The sequence below is a fragment of the Mesoplodon densirostris genome, chromosome 7, assembly GCF_025265405.1.
Source record: "Mesoplodon densirostris isolate mMesDen1 chromosome 7, mMesDen1 primary haplotype, whole genome shotgun sequence".
Lineage (NCBI taxonomy): Eukaryota > Metazoa > Chordata > Mammalia > Artiodactyla > Ziphiidae > Mesoplodon > Mesoplodon densirostris.
In genome coordinates, this window is record NC_082667.1 from 78,262,145 (window position 1) to 78,288,183 (window position 26,039).

The window sequence follows — 26,039 nt, forward strand, 5'->3', positions numbered from 1 at the left end:
TTTATGCTTAAAAAAATGGATGAAGTTATCTAAATGATCCATTCAGTGCCCATTTTAATGACATAGATGGAAGGATTACAAGAGGACAGTATTTTATGTCTACCCGCTGCTGACTGTAAGGTCAGTTTTTCAAATTTTTATTACTAGAATCTTCCATAGACCTTTTGAGTTAAATTTCATTTCCAAATATACAAAGGGAAGTTTGTGGGCCATGGTCGTCTTTATACATTGTGCATTTGTTTTCTTTTCTGTTGTGTTTTTGTTTCGCTTTCTTTGCGTTGTGTTTTTGTTTTGTTTTATTTACCTTGGAAAGAGAATGTCTGTATGTATGCCACAGTGTATGTATGGCTATACATACACACCACATATATCTCTACATACATATGGCTTTAGGAATAAAGAGTGTGTGACTAGTTACACATAGACACTCTTACATTTCTATCGTTCAATTTTAAAATATCTTAGTTGTATCATAAATTGTGGTTGGTTTTGGGCAAACTTTTCTTTGAAGATACTTTCCTTTAAGGTAAGGGCAGTGAAATAGCTTTGGTGGTAAGGTGTGTCATTTTTCCATCTCCGTTCTCTTTCTAGCATGCAGTGATGCGCTTCTCAGAGTTGGAGATGAAAGAGCGAGAAGGTGGCCACCCCACAACCAAAGACTCTGAGGTGCGCAAATTCAGCCCCGCTGACTGGGAAAGGCTGAAAGGAAGTCAGGACAAAAAGCCAAAGTCGGTCGCCCTGGAGGAGGCCATTGCCGACCAGAACGACAGTGAGAGATGTAAGTGAACCCAGGCGGCTCGCGTGTGGTACCACGTCGGTGGGAACGGGGCGGTTCCGCTCCCAGTGCCGAGGGAGGTGAGAGGAAACAATACGCTTCCGACGGCCCAGCGTCTGGGTGCTGGCTGTTCGGAGAACGGGCTGCTCTGGGCACCCTTCCCAGCTGTGGATTGCAAGGCTGGTTGTCCTTTTGAGCGTTGCGGCATCCAGGAGTGAAGCACCTATGAAATGTTGTTTCCTGGCACGCATCTCCTTTTTCCGGAGAAATGCTAGTCCTGTAGTTAGTAATAGTCTGATACAGTAGAGCAGAGCAATGGCAGTGCAAGACCTCCAGCGTAGCAGGTATGTGTTCTGTTTTGTAGCAGGTACGGATACGCGTTTTTGGTAGCAGTGGAATGACACTTGCAGCCAGAGCCAGACCCTCCAGAGTGACGGTCTCCTATGGGAGGGAGTGGGGAGTCCTCGGATTCTCCCTCCGAAGGCAGAGGTTCCGTTCAAGTGAGATGAGGGCTGATGAAGGCACCAGAAAGAGGAGCAGAATTGTTCTCTGTGGCAGGCGTGTTTGCAGTCACTAGGAGTTGACAGCACGCTCCGAGGGCGTGGGATCGACGAGGCCGTTCTTCCCACCAGACGGGCTGTATTCGGTTTTGGAGGCCAAACGGGAGAGAAGGCTAGTGTTTGCCTCGAGTCACACTCTGCCGTCCCATCAGCTGCTCCCCCACTGGGGTTGACTTCGGGCTTTGCCCTCGAGACTTCCTGGGCTAATGAGATGTGTTGGCAGCAAGTGGAGGTCTTTCTCCCGCTTTCTTCAGTGTGCGTGCTTGTGGCCTGTGGCCTGCAGCCTGCTCCGGACCCCAGAAACCTCACCGGTGATGGTGAGTGAGGGCACCTAGGTGAACGTCGAGGACAGGGTGGGCGTGAAATCCTCCTGAGACGGGACAGTCGGGGGTGGTGGGCACGTTTGGGAGGCCCAGGCCCTTGGACCCAGTCGTAGGGTCGGCGTTCGCCCTCACGCTTAGGTCGTGGGTGCCTGATGCAGTTCGGGAAAATTGTGGTCAGCCACAGCGTGTGCTTCTCTCTGCTGCTTGGAGCACTGCCCTCCCCCAGCTCATCTTTAGGGTCAGACAAAGGCCTGTGGCCAGGGTTCTGGGTAAGCCACACCGGGACCGGTTTGTCCTACGTGGCTCCCATAGAAGGGGATTTCTGGGGCTGGTCAGTGGCGGCCTTACCCGAGGGATGGTGCTCTTGATGTGCCTGTAGTAGACGATTCCGAGCTCCTCCCCCTCGGGACTGATGAAAAACGGAGGGTCCAGGCCACCCTGGAGTGAAGCAGCAAGAAGGCCTCCCTCCTTGCCTGTGCTCACCGCTGACACGCAACCCTTACCCTCCTCTGAGTGGCCTCATAACTCAGCTCCTGGGGAAGTTTCTCAGAGAGATGTGATAAAAGTGGGCAAGGCCAAGTTCACGGGGATGCACTTTTCTGAGGAGGGGATCTGCCTGTTCTGGGTGGACGGTGAGGGAGGCTGGAGTAAGGGAGCGGGCAGTTAACTGGCCTCGAGTCTTCTCGCCCTTTTCTCCAGCAACGTGGCCAAACCCAGGGTGGCCGCTGCCCTTCACTTTTCAGTGGCCTCAACCGCCCTTCTTCCCAGAGACGTTTGTGTGCGTCCTTCCCAGTCTTTCCTGCTGAGCGTGGAGACGAGAACTCGGTGTGGCTGATGGGGAGCAGGGCCTGAGCCCCAGATGATTCCGAAAGACCCCTTCCCCCACCGCCTGCCTCCAATCTCAGACCGACCGACGGGTCTCTTCCTGGAGCACCCGGGACATGGCCCAGTGAGCCATGAATCGTCACCATGGGAGGGCAGGAGAAGGGTTGGGGAAGGTGAGGGGCTCCGTTTGAAAGGTTGGGGCAATGGAGGTGGGTTCCCCACCCACCCTCTGTCTTGTAGAGACGTGGGGTTTGTAAATAGCTGGTCAGGAAAGGTCACCTGAAGGGGCCACTGTTCTTACCACGGTCTCCACATCCAAGGCCCAGCAGGTGTTCATTCCATTCAGCTGGATATGAACGGGCCTTCTTGTTCTTGGGCCATCACGTCTTGAGCTGATATGGGCTCAGGTCCTTCTCATGGGTGTCGGTGTGGCCGAGAGCCGAGCTGTGAGCACATGGGAGCTGGGGCGGGGATTTGGGGCGGGCAGGGGTCCCAGAGAGGGTCCAGGATGCCTTCAAGATGCCTTCCCCCTTCTGAGGCAGCCCCTACCCATGGAGGGACCAGGAGCTTCCAAGGTGGTGGGTGCTGTTTGCGTGGCCCTGGTTGTCCTGGTGTGGGTGCATCTTGTTGCTAGGGGCTTGTTTAAAAAAAGGAATTAACTTGAAAACACAGTGGCCGAGATACTCATTTATTCTTTATGATCACATGGGTGGCTGAGTGAAATTTTTATTTTGGAAGTTCACCAAATGAGTTTGGAGGTTCCTCAGACTTGGAAGTTCATCACTAGGAACCCTCAGTGGCATTTGAAGATGGGGCGGGGCAAGGAGGCATTGGTCCCTTCCTTCTCAAACTTGGAGTAACCATCTCCCTTGCCAACCACTTGGCTGGGACAGGCCTAGGACCTGCTCAGTGGCAGTGCCTGGCCAGGAGCTGGAGGAAGCCTCAGTCGAGGGGCTTCATGAAACTTCTTTGCTCAGGGAACTTCTCTTCCAGCTGAGCACCTGCACGTTTGTAAACTACTTTGGAACAGAGATCCCCTGCACTCCTTGTGTAGCGGGTGTAACTTTGAACAAGGTTAGCCCTGACTGGAGGTGCTATTATAGTTAAGCTACAGAGAAGGGGATTTTAATCCTGGGGAGCCTTCCAGCAACTCAGAACCCTCTCACCTTGTTTAGGCCTCACTGGGCATGGCTCAACAGTGGTGAGGGTGCTTTGCTGCCACAGTGACTTGTAAATGTTGCTGTGGTGATGCTTCTGTGAGGTGATGCTTCTGTGAGGTGATGCTATGGTACAACCATAATGAATTTGGGATATATGTGTTGTGAGTCATAGGACCATGCTGCAGGGACCACGTTCACATCTTGCTTAGACTGGGTGACCAAGGGCACATGGCTTCCCACTTTTAGAAGGGCCAAAATTAGCAATGATGGCAAAGCCTGATGGTTAGGATCCCCGTGTATCTATTTATCTCCCCATCTCCTTTGCCCTCAAGGGTCATCCTCCTGTGGGTCGTGGTTAGAACAGTCTTTGAGAAGCTCCAAGTGACACGGAGCCTCTACCCCATAGCTGGTGGCCATGGGTATCTTGAGCAGTCGGGGTGGGTGTCCTTCAGGGTTATTAGTGGCCTGGGTAAGGTCACACTAGCGTAAGGTCTTGGGGGGCCTTAGCTGAGGGGAATTGAGATCTTTGCCCTACAAGGCTCCGGGGTTGGGGGAAGGGTGGATGGACCTAGTCTGGAAAAAGAAACTTTCAAATTGGACATGGGGGTTCTTAAGGTAGCCCTTCCATTCCTCCATGGATGCCCTCCCACGGAGCTTTTAGGGAAGGCTGATTGGACCAGATTGGACCAGAGAAGTCCAATGGTGTAACCAGCAGGGCTCACCTCTTAAAATTTCCTACATTTCAGGCCTGAGATTCAGGCTGGTCTGAAAGTCTTGGCATCTTTTGGTTAAAGGGATTTTTCCAGCCTTTCTCTGTGCTGAGCCCGGCCCGTGATTATGAAGCCCACCCCTGGAGGGAGGCTAGCAGTAACCTTCCCACTTGACAAGTGAAGGGGGCCGAGTTGTAAAGCGGCGCCATTCCTGCCCGAGTGTTTAAGAGGGTCACAGAGCAGCCGGAGTGAGAGTTGCAGCACGCCGTCTTCACCGGGCCTGCGGTAGCCTGGGCTGCACAGGCCAGGAGTTTGGGGTTTCTCCTGCTGCCATGATAGGAGACCCTCGCGGTTGGGGTGATTCCACCATTCCGGCAAGAGTAGATGAGGATCTCTCCCACCTTGGGATACCCTTGGAGAAGAGCTAAGTGTGTTCCAGCATTGAGAACACAGGTCATACTAGCCCAGGCCAGGGTGAGGTTCATCCCCACAACTGACTGCCATTAAATGCTGGGAATGCCCCCAAGAGAGGCTGATCAGGGGACCAGCCGGCTGGGCAGAAGTGGGAGTGATACTTGAAGTGGTCTAGGGAGAGGAGGAGGAATGCGAGCAGCATGTGAGGGGTGTGTCCATGATTTCATCTAGAAAAACGGGCTGTGGGAGCTTAGCTCAGGTGTTAACGAAATACCAAACTCATACACCCACCCCCACCCCCGGCCGGTGATGGACACAGGGTCATCTTCGGGGAACTCTTTAACAGCACAGTGATCATTATGGAATTATTTGTGTGTTAGAAACAATGTGACTAGCTAAGCAGTTGAACTGTTTCTTTGGCTAGAGCAAAAGTGAGGAGTGATGTTAGGCTGGGGTGATTGGAGGAAAAGCCCCAAGTGGATGCTAGATTGAGCAGAGGGGGCAGGAGCAACACAGGCGGAGCTGAGGTGTGAGCAGTTCAGCCCTGCCCGCCACACCCCCCCACCCCACCCCCATGAAAGGGGTTGGAGTCTTGTCTTTGAAATGTCCTTAGATGCTTGTTGCCTGGGAAGGAAGGCGTGGAGACGTGCCAGGTGGGTGACTGGTGTCACTGAGGGCCTTCTTCCTAGACAGGAAATAGGAGCAGCCCCTCGATGGCAGTGAAATGCTTTTCCCCCCACCGGTGTGGAAAGAGGACAGACGGACTTGTAGCAATCTGGTTGAGTTCTTTGAAATTGCCCTTGACCCTTGTGTGTGCACCAGGAAGCCTTTCCTTTCCCTTTGCCAGGCTCCTCTTGCCTTGGTCCCCCCAGCTTCCCAGCCTCCCACCATTCTTTCCCTACCCTTTTTCTTCACCCTCGCCCCTGCTGACCCAAGTGAACATTGGTGCTATGTCTGTGTAGATGGCAGTTGGGGGCTATTTGGTCTCTTGATGACATCAGCCTTTTTTGTTGACTAGCAGCTGTTTCCATAGTCATTTGTAGCTCTGCCCTGATTGGTTGGATCTTACTGTGAGGTCACTCACCCCCCCTTTAACAGTAAGCCACCTTGGAGAGTTAAGCAGTTAGGGAGTGATCTCACATGCCTATAGACGGATGGTGTAGATGCCTCACCTTGACCCTTGAAGGATGGATTGTGAGTGGGCTACGCGCCTCATTTTCTGCTTTCTTTGCTGGTTGTGTTCAGCTGTCCTTCCTTTGGGACGTCTTTCTGAGGGTTTTGTGCTTCCAGCGTGTGAGGCCCCTGGTCTCCAAAGGGGGGTGGTCTGTTGGTAGCAGATTGCCTTGGGCATGGGAGTCCTGCCTGCTCCTGGTGACCTTTGTTCCCTCCTTTCCGGGTTGTCTCCCCTCCCCTAGGGGAGTGTTATGATGGAAGCAAACCTGACCCCTTCGAAGCCCCAGAAGACAGTGATCTTCCTGAGGACATGGACACGGAGCCCCCGAGAGAGTCCCCCGCCGACCAGGCGGCCCCGGACGCGTCACGCAGCCCCACCCTCCGGCTGAACAGAAAGCGCAAGGTGTCTGGCGATAGGAACCACACTGAGACCACTGTGCTCCCGGAGGACTCTCTGCTGAAAGCCAAGCGGAGACGGGTCTCCAAAGGTGAGCTCGGTTTGGCTTCGGGCCCGCAGGACACCCTACGGCAGTCCTGGAGCAGAGCAGTTGAAAGTTGCAGTCCCACCCTGGAGCCCTGGGGGGAGCCACTCACACCTCCCCATCCCCCACCCCCATCCCACCCCCCACCCCCCCAAAGCCAGGTGGCGGGGCTGGAGCCCAAAGGTGGCCAAAGGCAAATAGGCCCCCTCCCGAGACTTGGTGACAAGTTCCAGCCAACACAGTGACCACACCCCTCCCCTCCCCCACCCGTTAGTGATGTGTAAGACAGTTTGTCCCCCACCCCCGCCCCGTGGGGCTTCTTCATTAATTTGTAGTTATTTCTCCATTAGCTGACTGGCCTGAGGGAAATGACAAACAGTTCCTCTAACCGCTTAGAAGAGCCACATTATAGTGAGCTGACCAACCTGAGGTGTGCATTGAATTAACAGGGCTCCATCCCAGAAAGCAGCGCTGCTTGCTGCACCTTAGAGAACGGCGGGAGCAGCAGGTGTCGGTAGCAGAGAGCAAACCTGGCCGGCAGGGCAGGAAGGAAGTGACCCAGGCGGTTCAGCCTGCGGTCACCCCCCAGGGCAATAGCATCTCCGAAGAAAAACCTGGCAGGAAAAGGGCAGAGGCCAAAAGCAACAGCAGCTGGTTGGAGGAGTCCCTTAAATGCAGTGACAATGAACAAGGTACGCACGGGGCGGGGGGCGCTCCTGGAGGGTGGATCACCCGCCCTCTGTGGGAAACGGCCCTGGAGGGGACCTGAGCGCCATCCAAGTTGACAAGAGTAGCGTGTGGCGAGCGGGGAGTTTTCTTCCTGAGGTCCTTTCAGCCTGCACACTTCCTTATGGAATGGACAGTGAGGCGGGAGCTCGACTTCCTGGGCTGCTCCTCATCACCCAGCCCGCAGCTGGGCAGTAAGGGAAGTCTTGGGTGACCCCGGGCGCTTGTCAGTGCCCTCATTCCAGCCTCAGGCTGTCTGTCCCCAGGCGCCCTGTCCCGAGCACCCAGGCCCCCCACGGGTGGGGACGGGAGCGCACGAAGGGCTGGCTTCTGCCCTGTCTTGCGGCCCTTTGAAGCGACTTGCCATTTGGCGTTTCGTGGGTTAGCCTGTTTGCCGGTTGAATGTGGGATAATTAAAATATTAGTGCTTTGAAAACATAATTGGTATATCTTTAAAAACTGAAGCTGCTCCAACGATCAGTGCTAACAGTGGGCTTTTCTTTCCTCACCGGCTACAACTGTGTAACGCCCGCTGCTTCTCCCACTGACAGATGTGCTGTGCATGGACGAAGGAATGTTTCGGCAGCCTTCGCCCCTGCCGCAGAAATACACCAACAACAGCGAGAAACCATCCGGGAAGCGACCGTGCAAAACCAAGCATTTGATCCCTCAGGAGCCCAGGCGGGGCTTGCCGCTGCCAGGGGACTCCTACGTGGACAATGCGGATGGCAAGGTACCTCTTGCCCCTGGCTCTCCCCCGCCCCCCGGGCCTGTGCAGGCACATCCCGCCTGCCTACTTCTCTGCTTCTGGGGACAAAGCTTTCCTTTTCCTGAACCCCTCCCCCCAAAACGTCCCTGCCCCTTCCTAGGGGACCTGTCTCCTGGGTGGCGGTGAAGTTTCCAGCTAGTAAAAATGTAGGCCCTTCCTCGCGCCCCGCCTCCCTCAGACGGAGAGGAGGAAAAGTGCTTTCCTCCACTCAGGAGCGGCCTGAGCCCAGTTCCGACTATGATCTTTCGCCGGCCAAGCAGGACCAGAAGCCCTTGGACCGTTTGCAGCAATTGTTACCAGCTTCCCAGGCCTCGCAGCTGACACGCTCAAGCTCCCCTCCAGAGACCACCCAGTCCCGCCCGATGCCACCGGAAGCGCGGAGACTTATTGTCAATAAGAACGCAGGCGAGACCCTCCTACAGCAGGCCTCCCGGCTTGGCTACGAGGTGAGCATCCTTGTGGGTGCCCCGGATCAGGATCCGCCGGCTGCTGCTCCTTGGGTGGGGGACACACTGGCTGGGGATGGGGTTGGGTCTCAGAGCCCAGCCCCCTCCACGTGGCGGGCTGGGCTGGGTGTTCCAGCAGGGTGTTTGCGTTGGCCCCGCTCACACTGCGGGCTCTTTGGTGGCTTGTTCAGTCGTGGTGTGAAAAGAAAGGCAGGCATCTCTGATGTTCCGTTCCCGTTCAGGCAGGTAGGCTGCTTCAGCCAGTCCGGCTCACTTATCTCTGATACAAAATCTGACCTAACCCAGGGCTTGGCGACCAGGGGAATTTTAATGAGCCCTTTTGGATTCTGAATAGCAAGAAGGAGAGTAGTTATTAGCTCTACTAACTTGTGCTGTTTGGGGCAGAGTGATGCCCCTGTGGGGTAGCGGGTGGGAAGTGTCTGTGCAGAGTAGGGGTGGGAGTGGGGCAGACCTGAGCAGTCTCTTTCTGAGAGGGCACGGGAGCCGAGGGCTGATGGGCGGGGAGCAGGGGTTGAGCCTTGCACAGAACTCCCTGTCCACACTGCTGTATCCCAACCCAGCCCGGCTGATGACAGTGACAGCCTCTATTGCTAGAGCAACATAGAAAGATAGCTGATATCTGCCTAAGCCCGTGTGATCTGTAGTAACTCCTTTCGCCCTTTTAACATCTTCACTTGGGAGTAACGAGTACTAGCCCACTCTCGGATGAGGAAACTGAGCCTCAGAGGGGTTAGCTGATACCCGTACAGGTAGCAATCCAGCAGTGCTCCACAGCCCACCACGCTCCTCAGCAAGACTGGCTCACACTGGAATTGCCCTTTTTACAGTTCAAAACCTCTGTGAGACAGATGACTCTCCCTGCCCTGTGCAGTTCCCCCACCATACTTGTCAGTAGCAATTGTGATGTAATAGCCCACAGGGCAAAGGCATTTTTCTGTGCTGGCATCAGCCCTCTGGGAGTTGAATGGTGACAGTAAAACACGGTTCAGCAGGCTGAGCGTGGAGGTGTGTGGCTGAGCACTGGGGTGGCAGGACCCAGGCTGGCCCGGAGCCCTGGCGCCCACACCCTCAGCCAGCTCTGTGCCCCTGTCCCCCGTCTCCCGTCGTGTCCCCCCACCCCGGTCCATAGTGCCGTGAGCCCTTCGAAGTGTGCCTGCCTTGGCCCTAAGGCATGACTGTGGGTGGGAAGTTGGAAGCACTAGGTCTATGCTTAGTTTGGGGGTGTTTTTTGTTGTTGTTGTGGGTTGAATGTGCTGTTGTTTATATCTACACGTCTCTTGGAGACCTCTCCATTAGCTAGAGAGCACTTTGTGGTAGTTAGCGCACTTACTTGCAGGTGAAGTCCAAGGAGCACCCAGTTGGTTTCCCAAGAGCTGAGAGCGGGCGCCTAGGAGGACAGGGCAGATGTTGCACATAGTGTTGAGCTAGACCCCCCGTGGTTGAGAAGATAGTCTCCTTGCTTCCAGCAAACGCTGGAGGTCGGGGGGAGACCCCTAACCCCAACTTTTGGGTTAGGGTTGAGAAAGCAGACTCCCGCTTCCAGCAAATGCCGGAGATGGGGGGGCGGGGTGCTGCTGCACCCGCCGTGGAGGGCGGGGCTCCGAGCCCCACCTGTGAACTTGGCATCATTTCCAGCAGCCTCCCTTTGGGACCAGAGACGTCAAAAGACCCTCGTTGGTCCTCTAAGACAGTTTCCATTTTGGTTTGGTGGCTCTGAGGCCTGGACCAAGGGGCACTTGATCCATACTTTTTTAGGCTACCTGGCCTTTGATTGCACAGGAAGCCTTGGGAATGTTTACGGTGGGATTTGTTTTTTTCTTCAAATGTAAATTTCAATATGTAGATTCCACAGATCACCAGTGTTGATGCTGAGCATTGTGACAAGTAGATGAACGCTTTCAACTTTGAATCCAACTTCCTGGGATTTCTCGGGGCAGAATTTTAAATGTTGGGATGATGGCCCAGTTGGGAGATGTGGCAGCTTCAACCTTTTAAAATTGAAGGACAGTTTGCTTAAGCAGATAAGGGTGTGGTTTGGGAGGGTTTTCCTGAAGTTTGTCTTCAGCATTCTTGGTTATTTTCTTCTGCTTAGCCAAAGATACCATGTGCAGTATAAAGGCTGTCTGAGCTTTATGTCATGATAATGTGGTTCTGGAAGTTTAGAAACACACTCTGGCTTCAGATCCGCATTAAATAGATCACTTGCGTGGCCAAAGACCTCAAACCTTTCCCTCCTGGGAAAAAGGCTTCTATTTCTTAGGCTGAAACGCCCGTGTGCAACCACATGCTTGTGCCTTTAGCGGTGATGGTTAAATTTTCTATGAATTGAATGTCATGTTTTTTAAAAAGTTAATGAGGCATTTAATTAATTAACAACGTCGGGCTTATGACCTTTATAGTTACATTTTGCGGGTAATGGCATTCGGCTTATAGCTGCTGAACGGAGAGCTGTCCGACAAGAGCAGTTTGACTTTGCTTGGGAATGGCTGGGCTGCCCTTCAGACACTCCCGTTTATTTCTAGCGGAGAAAATAAACCAAGGAATGTGTTGCGTCGACAGACTCGCCCCGCCTCTTCACCTTTCAGTTAGAGAAAGTGTTGGTGGCGATGGTTGCCATCCATTTAGAGGCCATCACCCTCCTAGCTAGGAGAGTGTAGTTAGCCCACTTGACCCCCAACAGAGAAGGCCTGTGGGATGCTCGTCACAGCTGGATTGCATCCCTCTAACTGGGGCCCTCTTGGGCCTTTTGAATCTTCCCAGCTGACCAGGTACCAAAGACCTGAGTTATAGGTCTAGTACTTCATGTTAATTGAACTTGGGGTTTAATATCTCTGGGCCTCAGTTTCCAAGTGTTGAATGAGGATAGTACTACCTTCCTTTCCTGCTATCTCCTGGGTTCCTGCGGGTGACAGAAGACGTCCTCATCTGGGGAAATGAGAAGCACTGTGTAAACAGTGGGATCGACGTGGTTGAGTTAGGACAGCCCGTGGCAAAAGGTCTGACCTGGCCGTGGGGCTACTGCTGCCTTTGCTGCCAGCTTCCAGGAGAAGAGAGTTGACTTACCCACCAGCTTGGACGGCCTTTCATTTCTAGGTACCCTTGAACCTGCCCTAGTAGTGATGAAGGTTTCCAGGCGAAGGCCGTGATTGTCACAGCAAATAAACCCTGGATTGAGTAAATTGATGTGTGCACAGCAGTTGGTGGCGTTCAGACCTGATCCCAGAGCCACGTGACAGGGCCTCTCCCTGGCTGGGGCACACAACTCATTAGCTTGCAGCCGTCCACTCAAGTCTGGCTAGTGAGGGCCTGCTAAAAGAGCAGCAGCTTCATGCGGTATCCTGGATACCAGGGCTCGGGGCAGGTGGCCTGGGAGCCCAGAGGATTGTGGGCTTTCTGGCAGGTTGGGATGTAAACGGAGAAACGCATTCGTGGGCGTGCCTTTTCTCTTCCTCCTCTTGTTTTGGAAGGGAGCTGCTGCAGTGACCTGAAGTAACAGGGCACCGATGGCCAGGTTTACCAGCATGCCCCATTGGGTTCACGTGGTAAGGAAATGGAACATTCTAGTTCGCTCCCAAGTGAGTGGTCACCTTTGATTGGCGTGTCCTCCAAAGGGCATAAAAGGTTTTACAGAACCCATCTCGCAGTTATGGGCGGCTAGAATGGCCCCCGTTTTGGGTATAACAGATGAGTTACCTGAGAGATGTCACAAGGAGGCCTGTTCTGACCCCATCGCATCCCCCCTTACCCAGCAGACCATGTGTTGGGCCACATGCACGTTCTGCCTACTCCCAGCTCTCAGAACCTGACAGCTCTCTGCTGGGCACAACTTACCCAGTATAAACAGTGTAACGTGTTTTCTGGTGGCAAATGCTTTCGATGTGTCTGAAAACTTTCTTAAGGTAATAAAACATTGAATAAATTCCTGCTCTGCTTACTGGGAGTGGTTCATATTAATATTTTAACAAGCCAAAGAAATAAGGTTAATAACAGTGATTCTAATGCACAGTGTTGACACAGAACATCTCTGGGGGCGGGGGGGGGGCGGTGAACGTTTTATTTGATTCTTGAAATGTGGAGGTTGCAGCCTGTGGTGTATCAGGTTCCTGTCATTAACTTGAAGAAATATGAAAATATTAGACTGATTCTGCCCCGAGAGGGTGGAGTGAGGCAAAATAGAGGGTGGGGTTATTGGAGGCATTTTGTGTCATTCCTCGAGGATGGAGGGAGAGAGCTTCTCTTTAACTCTTCTTAACATACAGACAAGAGCATCTGAGGCCCAGGTTCTGATTGGGGGTCTTAACAGGGGGCGCGAGGATGTAGCTGACCTGGGTGTCCCTGCTTCTCTAAGCTGGGGAATGTTCTCTGGCTGATTTAAGCTCTCTTTAAGTGTTGGTCATCCATACTTTTATCTAAACTTGTGTTATCGTCCACTGCCACCGACTGAACAGACCCATCAAGTGAGAATGGTCTGTGCTTGGCAATGTGTCATCTAAGATGTTAGCAGCCGTGACACCTCTGTGCTGGTCACGTCGGCCCCTGGGCTGAGGGCTTTCATCGCTATCCGAAGGCGTCCTCTCAGCAGCCCTGTGGAAGCTTGGAGAAGTTCAAGGGTAACTTGCCCATGGCCAGGCCACTGGTGCAGCAGAGCCTTAGACAACACTGTCTGCATCTCCAAGCCCTTCTCACGCACTCTCGCCCCCCAGCAGGATGCCTGCCGCCTGCCCGCGCCATGGTGGGCTTTTGGCCCCAAGGACGTATGCCTTTGAAAGTGGGCACCGCCAAGCTATGGGGAGGTCACCCTTACAAGGTTCACTGTATGGTGGTCTGATGGTATCTCCTCTCCTCTCCTCTCCCCTCCCCGTAGGAAGTGGTCTTGTACTGCCTGGAGAACAAGATTTGTGATGTGAACCACCGCGACAACGCGGGTTACTGTGCCCTGCACGAGGCTTGTGCAAGAGGTTGGCTCAACATCGTACGACACCTCCTTGAATATGGCGCTGATGTCAACTGCAGTGCCCAGGATGGAACCGGGTCAGTGACGGTCTTGCGCTCTTGGCCTGACCCTGCTGGGGCATAGGCAGTGGTTCTCAGGGTGTGCGGGGAACCCCAGAAGGAAAGATGGAGAGTGAGTGCCATGTAAGCACACTGATGGCGGAGTCCTCTAGAATGGAATCGCACAGATCTTTCTGGCAAATTTACATAGAACTTTAAAAGTCTGTGACGCTCTTATGGACAGAAGTCCCTGAAAATGTTGAGCCTGCATGAATAATCAGGGGTGTTCTCTTTTAAGACCCTGGACTCTTCACCAGCGTCTGTTGAATCTCAATCTTGAACATATATGTGAGTTGAAAGTTGCAGGAGTACAGACAGGTCCAGTGGCAACTGGCTTGATAGGACCTGCCGTGTCCACCCACATCCCCGGGCCTGGCCCCCACTCTGTCCTTGACCTCGGTTTATTGGCCAGAGGCCCAGGTGTGAGTCAGCCCAAGCATCTTCCTGGTTGTACCTGGGATGCCACCACGAGGCAGGGCACTGGGGCTTTCCTGACAGTCATAACATTAGCAAAACCGTAAGGTAGGGCCTCCCTGGTGGCGCAGTGGTTAAGAGTCCGCCTGCCGATGCAGGGGATACGGGTTCGTGCCCCGGTCTGGGAGGATCCCATATGCCGCGGAGCGGCTGGGCCCGTGAGCCATGGCCGCTGGGCCTGCGCATCCGGAGCCTGTGCTCCGCAATGGGAGAGGCCACAACAGTGAGAGGCCCGCATACTGCAAAAAGAAAAAAAAAAAAAAAAAACCGTAAGGTATTTGGTGGTTCGTGGTTTCCAAATAGCATCCTTTCTGGATGGGACTGCGGACAGTGTTCCTGACCCCAGCGGACACGGGCAGGAGGACTCTGTATCCTCCTGAGAACTCGCCCTGCCTGTCGACTGCTTCTGGGCGAGAGGGTTGATCACTCATCTCCAAATTGGTTTCAGGAGAGGTTCCACTTTGCCCCTAGTTTCTTTTACAAACTGCACTTTTTGGGTTTTGTTTGTAATGGTGTAACAATGGCTTGTCGTATCTGCTTCCGTGGTGCTGGGGTTCTTCCCCCCACCCCGCCGTATGTTACCTTCTTACAGTCTGTCACTATTAAAGTTCATTGTAAACGTTTTCATCGTGGCCTGAGTTCCTCCTTGGGCCATGCATTAAGAGAGATTTGCATTGAAGAATTAGGCCTGAGATGGTCCCTTCACCTGTCCCGTAAAGGGTTATGTGTTGAAATAACAGAGTAATTTGTCGCAGCGACCGTACACTCACCTCCTCGGTGAAATAGCGCGCCTACGAGGCTTGGCCGCACACGCTCGATTTTGCCCCGTGTCCTTAGAAGCAAGCGTCGCGTGCACAGGTGTAATCCCCCTCACCTCTCCTAGGCCTCTCCACGATGCTGTCAAGAATGATCATCTCGAAATTGTCCGCTTGCTCCTCTCCTACGGTGCTGATCCTACCCTGGCTACGTACTCAGGTAGAACCATCAAGAAAGTGAACCACAGCGAACTTCTGGAGAAGTTCTTAACAGGTACAGCAGAGGTCAAGACACGGTCTTGTTCAAGCATCTAGACGGTGACTTCACAGCCTTTCACCTGGGTTCCCCCTACCCCCACCCCCCGTTTACTCTAAGTGACCCTTTACTGGGAGAAGCGGCCCAACGTTAGTCTGTCAAAGAAGAGATACATACTTTGAGTTTTGCGAGGTGGGGGGCTGGAAAACTCTTAGCTAGCCAGGCTAGCTTTTGTTTGGCAGGCTGGGGCGGTGAGGCGGGCAGTCCCTCAGGAAGGCGGGTGGACGCGTGGGGAGGTTTCAGTCAGATACCTGGAGGCGTGTGCAGTGGGACTTGTCAGGAGGTGACACCAGCCCCAGCGTGAGCTGTTCCCGAACTCCAGCAGCATTTGCCTCTTACCAGCAGGCGTTATCTTGTTTCTCTCTCTCTCTCTCTCTCTCTCTCCCCCTCTCTCTCCAGACTGTTTAAATAACCTGCAGGCTCCTGACGACTCTTCGGAGTTCTCTGGCAGCTGTGTGTGTGGTGAGCAGCCTTGTTCGTTTCAGTTGGGCAGGTGGGGGTGGGGGTGGGGGTGGGGGTGGTGCTGTGAGCAGAACTTGCTTGGGAAAGAATTTTCCCAGGGTCCTTTTTGGCGAACAGCTGGAATCTTGCTCCAGCTTACTGACCTCTCTCTTGTTTGCCCCCCCGGTTAGAACCAGATGATGAAAGTGGTTACGATGTTTTAACAAATCCCCCAGGACCGGAGGACCAGGATGACAACAACGAGGCCTATGGTGACCTATTGGAATCTGAATTTTCTGAAGAACCCCTTTTGCCGTGTTATAACGTCCAGGTGTCCGTCGCTCAGGGGTGAGCGTGGCCAGCGTGTGGTCGAGAGCCAGCCCAGCTGCTCTGTGGGGTGGCAGGAGTTAGAAATCCCCTTCAGCAGATGAGGGTGGATGGGTTGGGGGGTGAGTGAATTCCTCACCAAGTGTCCAGCGACCTCACATAATGCAGTGGAACTTTTCCAGAAAAGTTTGGGGGGTGGGAGGGCTCCCCAGCCAACTGCCCTCATTGGAACACACCCCTAGAGCCCAAAGGACACGGGAGTCAGCGACTGCAATTGCACAGTTTCAGTCACTAAACGCTTGGGGAAGGGATCCTCCCCAAACGGCTACCATAGGGGCCTTCCAAGGTGCGTGAGGTCCACGGGACGATACTGATGTGTACCCTCTTGTCGTATAAGATTAGAGAAAGCCGTATGTGGCACCTGGGATCTTATGTGTCTTCAGATTTGCTTAGATCGAGTCTTGTCCCCACGGTCGGGCCACTGTGCCCCATGACCAACCCTTCGGAGTGAACATATCAGGAGACCTTGCTCTGCTGTGTGTTGACCCCGGTGCTTAAGGAGTAGCATCCTCCTTGGACTCTGAGGCTGGGAACGTGTCTGCCTTTGTGGTGACATTCTATTCGGGATAGAGATGATAAAGCGTGGCAGGGTATCAGGAAGGATTGTACCACCTCCCTTCTGGAAAAAGCCTCACTCCCGGCAGCATTGAGGGGCGGGTTGGAGGTGTGGGAAACGAAAGGAAAGCCAGGTGACCTCGAGTGTTTCTCATGCTCTCTCCATGAGGGCCGGTGGAGAGGAGAGGTCAAAGAGGTGTTTGCCATCTCTCTTGGATTGGCATACAGACTGGTTTTCCCCAGTGACTAGAACGGGGTGCACTTACTTGGAGAGGGGTGACCTGAGTTGTGACCAGAGCCAAGGCAGCACTGGGGTGGCCTGCAACGAGGCTGGTTCAGGGGCGCTGCTCCTGCTTTTGTCTAAGTTGGCTGATCCGCCCTAGGTGGTCTCTTAACACATGCACATGAGTCCAGAGTTCCCCCACTAGAAGTAGATCTTCCGGGCTTCCCTGGTGGCACAGTGGTTAAGAATCCGCCTGCCAGTGCAGGGGACACAGGTTCGAGCCCTGGTCCGGGAAGATCCCACATGCCACGGAGCAACTAAGCCCGTGCGCCACAGCTACTGAGCCTGCGCTCTAGAGCCCGCGAGCCACAACTAGAGAAATCCTGTGCGCAGCAACAGGCCCAACGCAGCCAAAAATAAATAAATAAATAAAATTAAAAAAGAAGAAGAAGTAGATCTTCTAAGGACAGTGAGAAGTGGGGTGGGGGTGGGGTAATCAAAGTGGAAGTAGCAGGCCCTTTCACCGCCAGGAGACTGGTAGTTCATAGTTGGGAGCGCCTCTGATTTTGCCGGAAACTCAAACCACTGTCCTTTCTCTGGTGTAGGCCTCGTAACTGGCTGTTGCTCTCAGACCTGCTCAGGAAACTGCAAATGTCCTCCTGCATATTCCGCTGCAATTTTCCAAATGTGGAAATTGTCACCATCGCGGAGGCCGAGTTCTGCCGGCAAGTGTCAGCAAGTCGCTTATTCTCCTGCCCCAAAGACCTGGAGTCCTTTAATCCAGAAAGTAAGGAGCTCTTAGATCTGGTGGAGTTCACGAACGAGCTTCAGACTCTGCTGGGCTCATCCGTGGAGTGGATCCTCCCCAGAGACCTGGACTCAGACGACGACTGGTGAGCTCGCCGGGGCCCGCCGTGTACAGTGTGTCATGGTGTTAATCCTTGTGCATATGTGTCCTAATACAACTATTTCTGTAAAGAAAGGACACTATGAGACACGACTCCAGTCGGAAGGACTTCAAAACATGTTTTTTTCTTTTTAAAATTTTAAGTCAGTTTTTATGAAGTTGTTAATAAAGTTTCTTTACTTTTCAATGTACACATGCTTTGGAATATGTTTGTTTTTACTCGGAACAGTTGTTTCTTTTCTTTTTTAAGGAGAAAAAAAAAAGGCAAAGGAGCTCCACACTTGGACTTAATTTCATACAAAGCTCCGACGACAGAGGCCATAACTGTTGAGAGTTGCTTTTGGGGCAAATTAAACCAGTAAAATTTTAAACTCTTCCTCCATATTAAAGGGATTGAATAAATTGGCCACTTTGGTGCACCTGTGTCCTGCGAATTGTCCAATTGGAGATGGAGGTTTAGAAAGTGAGTTTCAGTCTTGTTTAAGTCTCTTCCCATCAGACTGGTCTCGTGATTTCCTACACACCATGTTACTTCCTGTCTACCTTTCCTTGGTGTTGTTCATGCCTGGATTGTCTCCTGTACCTGCTCAAACCTTGGTCCATTCTCATTTGTACCATGGAAGTTTGTCATGCTGGATACTGTCAGAACTCATTTTACTTAAGTTTGCGTTAAGGTGCAAAGCACACGTTTTGTATATTTTCTGTTTTTTGTGTTTGTCTATATTTTATGGTTTCGCTTCAAGAAATATTATGGGAAGGGAAATAGCAAGATATAAAGAGCAAAAAAGTCATCATTCTCTTGTTAGAACATCTATCTGCAATCATAATTATGATGCACTGTGGTATGTGTTAACATAGTAAATACATGTAACGTCCCGTAGGAGCAGCAAACTCAGTGGTGTTGGTGAGGGGTGTGTCACGGAAGTAATCACAAAGCAGGTGACTGTTGGTTGGGGTCCTGAAACATTAGTGTGCCTTCCCTGTGTCCGGTAGTGGTCTGGAGGGGTCAGGAAGCCTGCCTTTGAATTTGAGGGAACAGAGGGTTTGAGGTCCTCTCTCTTCTATTGCTCTAGTACACTGCATAGCAGCAGTATACTGGGTTTATAGTTGACGTTTAAATTGCTGATTGATCATTAAGATTGGGATGTATCTTTGGAAATGAAACTAGGAAGAATTGTATGCTTTTTCTTTTTTTTCTTTTTTTTCCTATATCTGAAAAGGTATGTAGTACTTTGCTGAGTGGTTGGGAATCAAGTTTGCAGTATTCAGTGTATTCAGTTTTAGTATCTAAATAGAATTAAACTGTTGCTGTAAACTGGAATAGCACTTTGTTACTGACAAGTTTTAGAATGCATCTGTTCGTCAATTGCCTGTTTGGGAAGATTGTAGTTAATGATTTTGAGAATGTGGCTATAAACTTGCAACTGACTCAAGAAAAGCAAATAAGTCAAGATGGACAAATGTATAGGCTCTTCATCTTATTGTGTGTGGGGGTTTTTTTTTTTTTTCCTTTTAGTTATTTGTCAAGGTATAAAGAATTCTATCACACTTAAGACAAGTTAAGTAAACTTCACGGGGTGTATTCTGACATGGCATGGAGCAGATCCCATGGCCTAGATCTTAAAGGTGATTTTATGTTTAAATTTTCATGAAAACATATGTGATTGAAACACATTAATATATTGATACAGAGGGCAGTTAATTTTTGTCTTTTTGTGTGTGTGTGTGCGTGTGGTACTGTTGTGGCCTCTCCCGTTGTGGAGCACAGGCTCTGGACGCGCAGGCTCAGCGGCCATGGCTCACGGGCCTGGCCGCTCCGCGGCATGTGGGATCTTCCCGGACCGGGGCACGAACCCATGTCCCTGCATTGGCAGGCGGACTCTCAACCACTGTGCCACCAGGGAAGCCCTAATTTTTGTCTTTTGATACATGTGAGCACAGCTTTTATTTTGCAGAAAGAATATGACCAGTTTTCAGTTTGGGATTCTACCATTTAGTAAAGATAGTCCACTTAATTTTAGAAATAAGAGATTTAATATATAATACCTAATAATACTTTTATGTATTTTTTTTACTGAAAACTTTTATTGTAATACTGTGAAGAAACTATTCCATTCTAGTCTTCAAGACTTAAATGAATCAAGTGTTTATTAGCTGTTGTAGTTTTTAAACTAATAAAAGTCAGTACATCAGCAATTTGTAAATACAGTTTTTAAAATAATGCCTTAACAACTTTACAGTGGTTATAATGACTGTATTTAGGCCTAAAGTTAGTTAATAATTTGACATGAAGGCTTTTTAATAGTTTGATGGTGCAGATCAGGGATAGGTAAACTCTGGCTGGTGGGCCAGATCCAGCCCGTCGCCTGGCTTTGTAAAGGAAGTTTTTCTGGAACATAGTCGCACCCATTGTTTACATGGTAGTTATGGCTCCTTTCACCCCACACCAGTGGGGCAGAGTCGTTGCAACAGAAACTGTATAGCCCACAAATGTGGAAATGTTTAAATTTAGATTTTAAAAATTGAAAACTTCTTTGAGCCTATACCTGGCGAGTCCATTGACCCCTGAGGTAGAAAACAGTCAGGAACTTGGGTGCGGAAGCCAAATGGCCTAGGTTCAAATTCCCTTTCTCCCATTTCATAGCTCGTGACCATGGGCAAATCACTTAACCTCTATGCCTCGTTATGAGATTTAAATGCACTTATTTGTATAAATAGTGCCTGGCGCATACTAAGCACTGTGTAAGTGATTGCTGTTGTTTCTGCTTGGAGCTTTAATAAGTTATTGTTAATAGAAAAATGACACTAATGATTTTCCTTTTAGAGTAACAAAGGCACTTGGAGTCTTTTACTTTTTCAGGAATGTAATAAGACTTTTTTCATTGACAGTCAGTGTTCCCTGTTACCAAAATTTACCTTATGAATATAAAGAACTGAATGTCTTCAAGACAGTACTTTTGCTTAAATGTCAAACCATTATTTTCCCAAGGCACATCAAACTGGCTCTGCATAGTCCAGGCCTCTAAAGCTTGTGTGCACGCCCTAGGTAGCATGTGAGATACATTTTGTAAATATAGTTTTTTAAATAATGCTTGAGACTTCCCTGGCGGTCCAGCGGTTAACACTATGTGCTCCCAATGTAGGGGGCTTGGGTTCGATCCCTGCTCAAGGAACTAGATCCCACGTGCCTGCCATAACTAAGAGCCCACATGCCACAACTAAAAGATCCGGCATGCTGCAACTAAAGACCCGGCACAGCCAAACAAACAAACAAACAAATAAATAAATCTTTATAAAAAAATAAGTAAAATAAAATAATGCCTTAGGAGTTAGGAAAAGAAAATATTAGAACATTTTTTACCTTTGTATTATTTTTAAAAATCTCTGTAGTTTATCATGTACATAAATTCTATGTATGGAACTTTGTATATATAATTTGTTAATAAATAAGATGCATATTAAAAAGTTTTCTTATGGTTTGCCCAGTCAGGTGTTTGGAGGCCATTGGAGGACAGGATGATGAAATATAGGGCCTCAGCAAAGATAGAATTTAGAACCAATTCCCTGACTTAAAAGATAAGGAAAATAATTCATAGACTGTAATTGAGTTGTCCAACTTTACATAAGTGTTCAGAAATAGGAAATGCAGTGGCTAGAATCTAATCACTGACCGAGCAGAATCTGGGTCACTGGACTCGTAAACCAGAAGTGACTGTTGAATTTCTCAGGTTGATGCTCCTGGCATATATGCTTGATCTGTGTGTGTGTGTAAATCTCTGACATAAGAAGCCATACTCAGGCACACCCTGTTTCCTTATTCAAGCATCTTAATTTCATCCCATTAAATCTTTGAAGTATCAGACTACCAGAAGGCATGAAGAAACCTGGGCTGAGAGTCTTCATTCCAGGAGACCTGATCTTGACTGCATGGCTGGTTTGAGGCACATCACTCTGAACTGCAACACGCTCATTGGTGACCTGGGTGCAAGTGCTTTGGCAGAATCTCTTAGTGAGGATTTATGGCTTAGAGGGAAATTCTAAAATTGAAAATATTGAATGTTTAATATGAAATATGCTTAGCTTTTGGCATGATACTATTGTGATAGGATTTTTTATAGCCTCATTGTACTGATAGCTTTTATTTTGCTTTTCAACTTTCTCTAAGAGTTGCATATATCCTTTACAGAAAATACAGAGTAACAAGAGAACAATTACCTATCATTTTAATACCCAGATATAATCACTGTTCATTTTGACGTATATACTTTCAGTCTTTTTTTTTCTACAAATATATATGTACACTTAGGGATTACAAAAATAGAATTGTAGTATACTTGCTATTTCATATTCCTGCTTTTTTCACTTAATGATGTATCATGTAGTATTGCGTCGTATTGATGTCCCATAGTTTAATCAATTCTTTGCAATTCTATTTAGACAGTTTGCTTTTCCCTGTCAGAGACAATGTGAATACGTTGTATATACATCTCTGTGTCCATCGGGATTACTTCTGTAGAATAAGGTACTACAAGTGGAATGACTAAGTGTGACCTATTTTTAAGACATTTGATACACATGGCCAAATTACCACCCAGAAAGGCTATGCCAATTTGTAGTCCACCCCAACAGTAGATGTGAAGCCTGCCTCTCACAAACGCTGGCCTGTAGCACTTGTAAAAAAACGTAAAACTACAAAAATGAGTACCTCTCCATTTTCTATGCAAGTGGGATTACTCCAAATTTTATAACTTTTTTCAATTAATTTAGTATGAGCATTTTAGCAAGTCAGTAAATTTGCATCTCCTATATCATTTTTTGTGATTGTTCCGTATTCCATTATATGAATATGCCACAGTGCACATAGCTTATCCATTCTTGTATATAAGCTTTGTCCAGTTTTTCAGTTACAAATAGTACTCTGATATATATCCTTACCTATATCTCTGACTGTTTCTTTTGGTTAAATTCTTAGAAAGAGAATTGTTGGATCCAAAGGGTATAGACATTATTTAAAGGCTTTTCTTACAGAATCTTGGCTTCATCTGATAGGAGAATAACCACATTGTGTTTTATTTTGTATTCATTTGATTGACTGGTGAGGTTTACTGGCTGTTTGTATTAATTTGGCTATTTGGTTAATTATACCCTGTGTCCATTCTTCTGTAGTGAGAGTTTGTAAGGGTTGTATCATATCCTGTCAGATCCGTATGTCTGACTTGCTATTTCTGTGTGTCATGGGGGTGTTGAAAGACTCCAGTTATTTTAATGTGATGGTCCACACAACACTTAAACAAGACTCATGATAGTTTCCTTTCATGTAATAGTTTTTAATACCTGTGCTTTAGTGATGATCCCTTTGGTTTAAATGAGTAGGTTGTTCAGCCCCAGAACTACTAGAATTCATGATCAGTTTTTCTGATTTTTGTCTGACCTTTTACTGCGAGGGTTCTTGACCATCATACTTTCATGATAGGTTTTTAGTATGTATTCTCTATTCACACATTGTTGAAAGTTTTTATTATTTGTATCCTCTTAGACTTGTCTTTTTTTCCTCTAAAACTAACAGTTATTACATTTCTTCTATTTTGTTTTCCCCTTTGAACTAGTTTCAAGTGTGATTTGGAGCTGAAGATCATGATCAAAAGAATGCAGTGCATTTCTGAGCTCCACCAGGTTTTGCTTGTGAGGTTTACACGCCCCTGCCGCCCTTGCTAATTATGAACTGAGATTCATTTTGTGATGCTTTTTGCTCATAGGTTCTATACAGTTATTCTTCAGTTCTGTAATTGTAAAATACGTTGTCTGATTTATTGGTACTAAAGCCAGGGTTATCATTGCACATCCAAGAAGAGGTTTTAAATTGGATTATGCATTATGTGTGTGCGTATATGTCTCTGTTTTTTTCCATACCCAAAATTACAAACCTGCCATGACTTGTCTTGTGCAGGACTCTTCCACACGTGAGAAAATGAGAGTTGTCTATATGTTAAGTCTGTAGAGTTAGCAAGTGACCTTTTGTCTTTCATCGAAAGCACTTGACCTGCAGCAGTGCGGCCTCACCAGTGAAGGAGCAAAGGCTTTCCTAAAGGCCCTTGAAACCAACAGAACTCTGCTCGTTCTGGATATAAGAAAAAATCTGCTTGTTGGTATGTGGTCACTTTTTTTAAATTGATGAACACATAGCAAAACAAAAAGAATTTGTTCAGGTATTGACAGTTTTTTAAAACTTAATGTGTTTAACTTTCCTCATCATATCCAGTTGGCCCTTGAACAACGTGGGCTTAGGGGTGTCGACCCCTACGCAGTTGAAGATCTGGGTATAAGTTTATAGTCAGTGGTTCCACATCTGTGGATTCAACCAACCTTGGATCATGTAGGACGATAGTACGTATGTATTGAAAACTATGCGTGTGTCAGTGGACCCGCGAGGTTCAAACCCATGTTGTTCAAGCTTCAACTGTACTTTTCTAGTGTTGCACTTCCCTTATGTTTTTAGCAGCTAATGTACTAATTAAAGTGAATTATACTTGTAAATTTTTCTTATCTCTACTCTGAATAGAGGTGAACCTAGATACTAAGCCTGCTTCCACCAAGAGCATTCTTTCTTTCCTGTGCAACCTCTGAATTCTTGCCAGGAGTACTTTATTCATTGTCAGATTCACAAGTAATTTTGTAATCATCTTCTGTGTGCCAGATACGGGTTTAGGGACTAGGGATAAAGCAGTGAACCAGACAGACAAAAGTCTTGCCCTCATGGAGCTTACATTCTAGTGAAGGAGATCAGATAGAAATGAGTAAACAGATAAGTCATATAATTTTAGAGAGTAGGAAGTGCAGAAGTATCTTAATGTAAGGAGAGTGAGGGAGAGCAGGTAGGACTCCATTGGATAGGTTTGTTAGGGGACAGCTTCACTGGAGAAGTGGCATTTGAACGGAGACCTGAATGAAGAGAGGAGCAAGCCATGGAAGATGTGGAGTAAGCACATTCCAGGACAAGGAGGCAATGAGTATGTAGGCATGTAGGTGGGTGGCGTATTTAAGGAAAAGCAAGGAGGCCAATCTGGGCAGAGTACCGAGTGAAGAAGAGTGTGGTATGACATGAGGTCAAGGAGCTAGCCAGGGGTCTGCTCTTGTAAAGTCTTGAAGGCCAGAGTAAAGATGTGGATTATTCTAAATGAGTAGAGGGGTTTGAACTGGAAAAAGGCATGATCCAAATCGTATCTGAATAAGGTGACCTGGTATAGAGAAGGGACTTGGGAGGATAAAGAAGAGGAACAGGGGGCTTCCCTGGTGGCGCCGTGGTTGAGAATCCGCCTGCCGATGCAGGGGACGCGGGTTCGTGCCCCGGTCTGGGAAGATCCCGCATGCCGCGGAGCGACTGGGCCCGTGAGCCATGGCCGCTGAGCCTGCGCGTCCGGAGCCTGTGCTCCGCAACGGGAGAGGCCACAACACTGAGAGGCCCGTGTACCGCAAAAAAAAAGAAGAGGAACAGGGAGACCAGTTAGGAGACTATCACAGTGCTCCAAATAAGAGATGTTTATGGCCTAGGTTAGGTTGGAAGTTGGCAGCAAGTGAAAAGTGGCTGAATTCAGGTTGTGTTTTGAGGGTGTAGCTATCAAGACCTGCAGATAGATGTGAGGTATGAAGGAAATAGTAACAAGGAGACAAGTCGTTGATTATGTGTGCAACTGGGTAGTATCACTTAGAAGAAGGGGGCTGATGGGAGGAGCAGCTTTTGAGGGAATATCAGGACTTGGTTTGTTATCTTGGATGCTCTGGTTTGATATCTTAGATTCTCTTTAGGTACCTAAGGGTCTGGACGGCGCTCAGACTGTACTTTGTATCCAAAGGTCTCCAAAGCCACTTTAGATGCAAAATGTTTAAAGTTGACCTTTGCTGCTGCCAAAATAGTAGCCACTGTGGGCAGTCTGCAAGATGGCATCTTAGGTTTCTGAGGAAGAAATTAGAATACACAAAGGGGGAAATAAGTGTATAATTATATAATGTAGATTTCATATTTAAATGTATGGGAAAAGCAATAATTAGTTGGCTTTTGGTTTTAAATGGAAATAGCCACTCATTGGAAAATAATTACTCTGTAATTTCAATTCATTTTACTTTAGATCATTCTGTGATGAAAACAGTTACCAAAAAAGTTCTCCAGATGGAAGGAGTGCCAAGTCAGAGGTATATAACATGTTTCAGTTCTCTCGGAAGAATTTCTCTTTAATGGCTTGGTTTTCTTTCTTTCTTAAAAGAAAATTATCAGGGTACTTTCTGCCATCTTAAAACTAAGATTTTAGTCAAATCAAATGGCTTTTCTGTTTTTGAAAATGTTGTGTGATGCTTTAATTTAGGTTCCCAGATATGCAGCTTGAAAACCTTTTAACTTTTTATTTTCTGTAACATATTATCATTAGTCACAAATAGTCTCTTTTTTTTGGTGATAAGAATGAATAGCAGGAGCAGCATTTGTGAAACCAAATCTAATATGAAACTGACTCTTTCTTGTGAGTAAATTTGAATTTTGAAACAGCAAAACAAT

The 26,039-nt window shown here is 48.7% G+C and overlaps 1 protein-coding gene and 1 pseudogene across 1 annotated transcript in view; both read left to right on the forward strand.

Moving 5' to 3' along the window:
• LOC132493380 (BCL-6 corepressor-like) overlaps window positions 1-17,685 on the forward strand; it is a 43,682-nt gene extending 25,997 nt beyond the window's left edge. Inside the window, 13 exon segments of the mRNA XM_060103841.1 lie at window positions 592-778; window positions 1,590-1,652; window positions 6,183-6,428; window positions 6,773-6,782; window positions 6,784-6,848; window positions 6,851-7,114; window positions 7,700-7,881; window positions 8,130-8,363; window positions 13,249-13,415; window positions 14,794-14,939; window positions 15,381-15,443; window positions 15,614-15,770; window positions 17,193-17,685. Coding sequence (XP_059959824.1) covers window positions 592-778; window positions 1,590-1,652; window positions 6,183-6,428; window positions 6,773-6,782; window positions 6,784-6,848; window positions 6,851-7,114; window positions 7,700-7,881; window positions 8,130-8,363; window positions 13,249-13,415; window positions 14,794-14,939; window positions 15,381-15,443; window positions 15,614-15,770; window positions 17,193-17,484 — 2,076 coding nt within the window. The 3' untranslated portion in view covers window positions 17,485-17,685.
• The window catches only part of LOC132494212 (centrosomal protein of 78 kDa-like), a 142,531-nt pseudogene that overhangs the window by 90,551 nt on the left and 25,941 nt on the right, over window positions 1-26,039 (forward strand).